Source organism: Desmodus rotundus, chromosome 1 (assembly GCF_022682495.2).
Source record: "Desmodus rotundus isolate HL8 chromosome 1, HLdesRot8A.1, whole genome shotgun sequence".
NCBI classification, from domain to species: domain Eukaryota; kingdom Metazoa; phylum Chordata; class Mammalia; order Chiroptera; family Phyllostomidae; genus Desmodus; species Desmodus rotundus.
Window position 1 is genome coordinate 10,236,310 of NC_071387.1, and position 8,954 is coordinate 10,245,263.

Here is an 8,954-nt window from a genome sequence, read left to right on the forward strand (position 1 = left end):
GCTGCTTTTCTGTCTGCTGGAGACAAAGGAGGTTAGGGAATCTCAGTAACCTAGAAAAATAACCAGGGCCATCACATCTCATACTGTAATTTTCTGGGAATATCATGAATTTTTTCTACACATTTATTAATTTGTTAGACATATAAAAGTATGCATCTTCACTGTGTCCCAGTCTGGTTCCTGGAAGTCATTGAAACCCAGCAGCAGCCAACAAGTGTTCATTGCACAGAAGCAGGGGTGTTCACTGTTTCATTCAGCCAATATTATTGAACACTGAGTCTCTGTCGGGACCACTAGTAAGGACTAAGATGCCTCAGCGAACAGGGAAAACAAGGTTCCCCTTTCTAGGAGTTTAGATCTGAATGAGCATGGAGGGATAATTTGTACACCTGTCCAGTGAATACATAATTCACTGCAGCAGAATTGGAAGATGAGCCCAGAAAGTGGGAACAGTTGTGTCTGCCTTAAGTAAACATGAGACTCCAGTGCTGAGGAGATGTTGGAATGACGTGACACTCTGCCTGTGAACCTGCCAAGTCCCAATAACACACAGCTGTAAACTCAGAACTCTAGAAATTGGTGGCCATTTAAAGCCACTTGATGCCACAATAGCTCCGAAACCAGAAAGTCCACAGACTGTCTTTCATAACAATGCTGAATATTTTGGTGAACATCTGGGTACTGGACTAAGGATTTTACCTGTGTTTCCTAATTAAATCCACATACCCTACTTAACTTCCCAGAATTTCAGACCTCTTCACAGCTGCACTAAGAATTTGTGGTCTTTCACCTATTTGAGCTTTAAGAAATAGAAACATAAGTGGTACAAATTCTATAGGCACACAACAGCAGGGTGGGGGACAGAACGGCACACACATGTGTGTGTGTATCTGTGTCTATATTACATGTGATATATAATGTATGAACTTGATTTATATATTTTTTTATAGTTGGTAATCCCAGTTTTAGTTTTTTATAGATATTATTTATGTATTTTTAGAGAGAAGAGAAAGGTGGGAGAGAGAGAGGGAGAAAAACATCACTATTCAAGAGACACATAAATTGGTTGCCTCTCACACGCCCCTACAGGGACCCAGCCTGCCCTGACCAGGAACCGAACCAGCAACCTTTCAGTCCACAGGCCAGCCTGTGGTGTGAGCCACACCAGCCAGGGCCTTCTGTTTTCTATGAATTAAAAGTTGCCATGTATTAGCTATGTCCCATATGGGGTTCAGTGTAATCCATCTGTGTGATCAGACGCATCCTCAGAACCCTTTCACATGGAAGCTTCCCATTTGTTGGGGAGCCAGACAGGATATGAGCTGTGAGGGCCCAAATTTGTCCGTACTTTTCTTAGTCCTCTTACTGGGTAATTTCATTCCTTCTTTTTAATATACTTTTAGACTGTCAAAAAATCTCTGTACATGAACTTCTATTTATGCAATAACTATTTACAGAGGGCCTCTGTAAGATTCACAAGGCAAATGTAATCCTTCCCACCTTATGAATGTGGAAAATGAGGCCTAGGATTAAAGTAACTTGCCAAGGTCTCACCACCAGTTGATTGTGATTCTGCCCAATACATTCACACGGCAGGATGCCTGGAGGGGTTTTCTTTGTTTGTTTTTCCTGTTTTCTTTCTTGGACCTCAAGGTTTAATAAAACTAAAGGGTTGCAAAATTCTGGGCATACTCAGGTACATGAGAATGATAGCCGATTCGTTCTAAGAAACAGGGAGTTGCTTAGAGTTTGGTTACTTGAGCTAATGGTGCCCCAGAATGAGAACACCTAAGGAAACACTTAAGGTCATGGATGCAGACCACACACACACACACAGTGCTGATTTGTGAATTTCAGTTACCTGTGATCGAATTCCCACACTAAAGGAAAGAGAGCCAATATGTGGCTCAGCTCCTAAGCATTCATATATTAGGATGGCCAAAAAGTCCGTTATGTTTCTTCTATAAAGTAAAAGACATTTTTTAATTTTTGCCAATAACTTTATTGATTTGGATATTTTTAGTATGTTAGCTATCTCTTGCTATCAGCTTCTAGTGTGGACAGGCCAGTGGTGCTGCTAAGCATCTTCCAATGCATAAGACAGCCCCACAGCAAAGAATTATTGGCTAAAATGTCATCAAAGAATTATTGGCTAAAATGTCAGTAGTACCAAGAAACTTTGCAAACCCCTTCTGACATGTTCGATCAGTCACAGCCCCTTCTCCGTACATTGCACAAGTCTTTTGTGTGTGTTTCAGTTGCATTGTTACCTTCCTTGAAGTGATAAAACATACTATGCTGAAAATGTTGCGTATTTTCTCCCATCTTCAGTATTAAATGGCTGCACAAAAATTCACCAGTTTTGACAAACATTTTAAAAATGCACGTTGGTATGACAGCTGTCACAATGCAATCTAACAAAATTCTTTCTAATGAAGTTAAAGACAACTAAGTACAGTGAGAGCCATCTTATGGAAAAAACCAAATGAACATTTTGGCCAACTAAATACATATATCCAAGTCATAGTGACACACAAAATGAGACATCAGAACACACAATGATGGATGATTCACCTGCAAACACACTGGCAATGCACATCAACACACCTGACTCATGACACACCTGGTAAACGCTCAACTCACCACATATACGAAACTCAGACACTACACACACATCACCAAAACCACACCAACCACAAAAAATTCAAAAATATCACAAGAAACACACACAAACAGCACATGCACACCCAGCCACACACTCACCACAACAAGCAGCACACACCCTCCTATTAATAATGAGGGCATGCTTCCCCCCCTTCTGACCCATCCCTTTCTTGGGAGAAGGCTGTCATTGTGGGGCAGTTAAGCCTATTCAGTCACAGGCACACTGATTAAACTACCACCAACACCCCATGCATGTGGTAACAGTAACATGGTAACATACCTACAAACAGTGTAAACAAAAAAATACACCTTCCTGCTCTCATACACCAGGGTGTCACCCACAGACACAGCTCACACGTGCACCAGCACACACTGCTAAGCAGAGGTGTGAGCCCTCTCTGACCTGACCTTGGCTCCTGTGGGGTTGGGCATCTTCCTGTCCAGCACCAGAGCCAGCAATGTCACCTCTGCTGCTCAGCTGTGATGCAAGTACTTACAATCACAGGCATGAATCAGGAGTCCCTAGTCACATGCCAGGAGTCTTAATAACTTGGTGTGCATGGGCTAAAACAGGGCCAGGTTAGGTCTGCCTCAGGAAAAGAGTCTGAGTCAGATAGAGAGCACACATGCAACTCTCAGACACCATGTACACATACAGGCACACACAAACACAGAGCCATGGACACAGACTCTCATATATGAACCTACTAGCACACAAGCAGATATGTCTCCAGGTGCAGACATCCAGCCCCTCTGACCTGTGCTCGTCTTTGGTGAGTTCAGACACCCACTCCAGACCATTCCCACCTCCTCAGGGCAACACAATTGAAGGGTTTTGTTCACATAGAGAGGAAATATCTGGGGCCTTGGCATTTCCACAGACTTTCATTTTGTTTAAACAGCTCCAGAGAAATGACTCAAAAATCACCCTTACTAATGAGAGACTGACACTCAGTCCCCAAGCTTCTGGCTGATTTCTGCCTGCCCCTTGGGGAGCTGTGTGTCCAAGAGCCAGAGGGCTGGAGTCCTAGGGGACAGCGTCCCTGATTCCAGTGATGCCTGGACTCCTTTCTTCTTGGGCATTGTGCCAGTTGGGACAAGATTTTTCAACTTTTTATTTGGAAATGACTTTAAAGATATAGAAATGTTATAAAAATGGTATCAAGAATTCTTGGAAAGGCCTTACCCTGATTCCCCAATGGTTAATGTTTTACTATGTTTACATTCTGTGTGTGTGTGTGTATTAATGTATGTTTGCTTCAGGCTTAGATTTTCAGCAAATACACCACAATGCATATTATTAGAAACCATATCATATTAATTTTTCCAATGACTAGTGTTTTTATCCTTGATCAAATGGCTAAGGTAATGTCTGCCAGGTTTCTACTGCAAATTTACCATTTTTTAAAGTTACTATTTTAACCTTATAATAAATGGGTATGATTTGGGTAGATAGTTTGAAACTAAACAATCATAGCTTTTTCCATCTTAACTTTTCACTGACAATTTAACATCCACTGGTGATTCTTACATGACAAAATTTTGCAAATGCAGTCACCAAGTGGTGATTTTTCCAATTCTATCATTTCTTATATTTTTATTAATTGTATTTTCCTATTAGAAGGAACTTCCTTTTACTCCCCACACATTTCCATCCCTCCTGCCTTCCCTCCTTCCTTCCTTCCTTCCTTCCTTTCTTTCTTTCTTTTTCTTTCCTTCCTTCCTTCCTTCCTTCCTTCCTTCCTTCCTTCCTTCCTTCCTTCCTTCCTTATTTACTTATTTATTATGGACTCATGGTTTCCTATTCTTTGAGTTATAATCCAACCATTTAATTCATTTTCAAGCTTTAGGTGTGTTCATTGCTTACAAGCATTCTAAATGATCTCAGAGAGCCATGTAAGAAATGTATGTTAAAGAAACAGAAGAAGTAAAAACTAGGAACTAGGAAACTAAAGGAATGTTTACCCATAGAAGGTAGATCAAGGATAATGAATGATGGGAACAGTGTAGATGTCGACATATAACATAAATTTCCATCTATTTATAATTTTTAAAACCCATGTGTTCGAATTGATGTCTTTAGTTCTAGGTTGACACCAGAGAGTACTTTCCAGCCTCTCCACCTCCACTCACATAACACTTTTCCTGTGAGAGTAAGGCGTCACTTCCCTTTTCCTCAATGTTTACTTATTGCTGAATCTTTGGATACAAGGGAAGTAGTATCAGAATCTTGAACTCATACCACTTGTAGTGACAAACTAACTACAGCTTAAGACTTTCTTTCTAGCTTTTTCTTTTTATTGTGACAGTACATAGGCAAAAGACCATGGAATCGGCCTGGACTTTCCTCTGGGAGAAGGCTGCCCCCAAACTCTTGCTCTGATGCCAGACACATACCTTATAAGAGATGACGAGGAAGTGACAAGTGTTAATTAGGAATAAAGAATTACAAACAATCCAAGTAGCAAATGCAACCTCATTGACTATTAACAACACTAATACATGACAACAGAGTGGATATTCTAGTAAAGTTATATGGAGATGTCTGCCTTGCAGTAATGTTAGGACATGTATCTCACTGTACTCTTGTCTGCAATAAGCGGATTTAGTGATTTCCACTTAAATAAGTTAACCCTGTTGACAAACATTTCTAAGGCCTGCTTTATATCTGTGTTCCTCAGGCTGTAGATGAAGGGGTTCAGCATGGGGGTAACTACCGTGTACATGACCGAAGCAATGATGTCTTTGGAATCCCATGATGAGGACAAAAAGTAAACACTAGCAAGTGTCCCATAGTATAAAGACACCACAAAGAGATGGGAGCCACAGGTAGAAAAGGCTTTCAAGAGTCTCTTAATGGAGGGAGCCCTCAGGATGATGGTCCCTATACGCATATATGAGCCCAAAATAATAGCCAAAGGCAAGAATAAAAGCATCCTTCCCTCCAGGAAGATGACCAGCTCATTGAGGGAGGTGTCTGAGCAGCTGAGCTTCAGGAGCACAGTGAGGTCACAGAAAAAGTGGGTGACAACATTGTTAGCACAGAAGGACAGTCGGACCAAGAGGCTGATGTGCAACAGGGCACTGCCACAGGAGATGATCCAGGAGGCAGCCACCAGCAGCACACACAACCCTTCCCTCATGATGGTCGTGTAGTGTAGAGGGTGACAGATGGCCACGTACCTGTCATATGCCATCACAGCCAGAAGGAAATTGTCAAGACCAGCAAAAAGTATGAAAAAATACAGCTGAGAAATGCAACCCACAAAGGAAATGGAATGTTGCCATGTGTGCATCTCCATGAGCATCTTAGGGACAGTGACAGATGACAGAGAAATGTCAGAGAAGGCCAAGTGGCTGAGGAAGAAGTACATGGGCGTGTGCAGACGAGCATCCAGTCTGATGAGCAGGATGATGAGCAGGTTGCCCAGCAGCGTGGTCAGGTACATGCCCAGGAACAAGGTGAAGAACATGCCCTGCTGCCCTGGCCTGATGGGCAGCCCCAGGAGGAGGAACTTGGACACGCTGCTCTGGTTCTCAGGCCTCATGCTGCTCATCTCTCTGCTGGAGTTGAGGAAGGTTTGGGAAACTCAGGGTCCTAGGAAGACAACCAGGGCCATCACATCTCATACTGTAATTTTCTGGGAAAATCATGAATTTTTAACTATACACTTATAAATTTTTTGTACTAGTAAATATATTACATCTTTGCACTAACCCACTCTGGTTGAACCCAAAAAGCAGCCAACAGGACTTCATTGCACAGAAGCAGGAGGTGTTCACTGTTGCATTCAGCCATTATTATTGAACACCGAGTCTGTCTTGGGAACTCTAGTAAGGACTGAGATGCAGCAGTAAACAGGGAATACCAGGTCCTCCATATAGGAGTTTAGATGAGGAGTTCTCGATGAGCATGGAGGCATAGTTTGTACATGGGTCTAGTGAATACATAATTCACTGAGGAAGAATTGGAAGACGAGTCCTGAAAACTGGGAACAGTTGTGTCTGCCTTAAGTAAACATGAGACTCCAGTGCTGAGGAGATTTGGGAATGATGTGACACTCTGCCTGTTAACCTGCCAAGTCCCATTAACCCACAGCTGTAAACTCAGGGACACTCTAGAAATTGGGGCCATTAAAGGCACTTGATGCCACAATAGCTCTGAAACCAGAAAAGTCCACAGACTGTCTTTCATAACAATGCTGAACATTTTGGTGAAAGTCTGGGTACTGGACTAAGGAGTTCACGTGTGTTTCCTAATTATATCCACTCATCAGATTACATTCCCAGATATTAAAACCACTTCACAGCTACACTAAGAATTTGTGGTCTTTCACCTATTTTAGTGTTTAAGAAATAGAAACATAAATGATACAAACTGTGTAGGCACAGAGCAGTACAGTGGCGGGCAGAATGGTACACAGACATGTGTAACTGTGTTTATATTATAAGCGATATATACTATATAAATGACATATATGAGTTATCATTTTCTATCCATTACAATTCCCAAGTATTAGCTCCTTCGTGGGGTTCAGTTTAACACATCTGTGTGATCAGCGCCCATGCTCTAAACAATTCACATGGAAACTTCCCATTTGTTGGGTAGGGGAGCCAAGCACGACATACTATGTTAGAGCTCTAAGGACTCAGATTTGTCCAAAATTTTTCTTAGTCCCCTTACTAATTGCGTTCCTTCACATTTATGTACTTTCCAAGTGACAAAAACTGTGCAACATATAAATTTTTATACACTAAACAATAGCTTAAGGCATCTCTAAGTTCACGAGGAAGTGTGATTCTTTCCATTTTAGAGATGTGAAGTGAGGCCAAGGTTTTAAGTAATATTCCAAGGTGACCACTATTTGAAGGTCATTCTGCCCAAAAACTTCTCACAGCTGGATGCCTGCAATTTCTTCTGCCTGGGATGTTTAGAAAAACTAAAGAGTTGCAAAATTCTGAGTGACTCACTCACACTCAGGTACATGAATACGACAGCAGGTCCTTTTGCAGAAACAGGATGTTTGTTTTGACTTTGGTTCTCTCAGCTAGTGGTGCCCCTGAATGAGGAACCCAAGGAAAAATGGAGGTCGTTGATGCAGCTCACACACACACAGTGCTGGTGTGTGAGTATTGCTTACCTGTTACCAAGTTCCCACCCTCAGGGAAGGAGAGCTCATACACATACATACACATACACACAAGTTGTAAGAAACAGACAAATGAGACATCCACAACCCACAATGATGGACCAATCGCCTGCAAACACACTCACAATGCACATCAACACACCTGACTCATGACACACCCACTACACTGCTCACCACATAAACCTTAACACAACACACACGTCACCAAAAACACAAAGTCCCCCCCAAATATTCTCACAAGAAACACACAAACAGTACATATGCACACCCAGCCACACACTCACCACAACAAGCAGCACACACCCTCCTATTACAAATGAGGGCAAGCTTCTGCCTCTTCTGACCCAACCCCTTCCTGGGGGAAGGCTGTCAGAATGGGGCAGGCAAGCCTATTTGGTCACAGGTGAGGTCACAAAACCACCACAACATGCTGTGCACATGGTAAACCACAGTGCCGTGCACATGGTCACACAACAGTCCAATACACAGAGAAAACGAAACAATACACCTTCCTGCTCTCGCACACCAGTGTGTCACCCACAGACACAGCTCACACGTGCAGCAGCACATGCTGCTGAGCAGAGGTGTGAGCCCTCTCTGACCTGACCTTGACCCCTGTGAGGTCGGGCATCTTCTTGTCCAGCACCAGAGCCAGCAATGTCACCTCTGCTGCTCAGCTGTGATGCAAGTACTTACAATCACAGGCATGAATCAGGGGTCCCTAGTCACAGGCAGGAGGCTGATAACTTGGTGTACATGGGCTAAAACAGGGCCAGGTTAGGTCTAACTCAGGAAGAGCCAGGCTGTGGGTCAGACACATGTGCACACATGTGTGCACACAAATGCAGCCTTCAAACAGAATGTACACAAGCATATACAGTACCTGAAGACTCACAGAGAGACACACACACAGTCATGAAATTAGAGTCTCATGCATGAATCAACCATCACACAGGCAGATCCATCCCCCAGTGCAGACATCCAGCCCCTCTGACCTGTAACCTCGTCTTTGGTGAGTTCAGACACCTTCTGCTCCAGACTGTTGTCCAGCTCCTCAGGTTTTCTTCAGGAGTCCTAACATCCCCACAAATAGAAGAATCATCTGGGGCCTCGGCACTTCTGCAGACTTTCATTTTGTTT

At 42.8% G+C, this 8,954-nt stretch overlaps 1 protein-coding gene across 2 annotated transcripts; it reads right to left on the bottom strand.

Moving 5' to 3' along the window:
• Window positions 1–4,428: 4,428 nt before the first annotated feature.
• On the bottom strand, window positions 4,429–8,954 carry LOC123479907 (olfactory receptor 1J4). Of its 2 annotated transcripts, none has more exons than XM_053920946.2 (2): window positions 8,810–8,954; window positions 4,429–6,262 (listed from the first exon to the last, which is right to left on the bottom strand). In XM_053920946.2, exon 2 carries the CDS (start codon window positions 6,219–6,221, stop codon window positions 5,226–5,228), a length of 996 nt encoding a protein of 331 aa, XP_053776921.2. In that variant the 5' UTR covers window positions 6,222–6,262; window positions 8,810–8,954; the 3' UTR covers window positions 4,429–5,225. The 2 variants fall into 2 exon arrangements, with proteins under 2 accessions (XP_053776921.2, XP_053776914.1); XM_053920939.2 differs by lacking the exon at window positions 8,810–8,954 and adding an exon at window positions 7,640–7,728.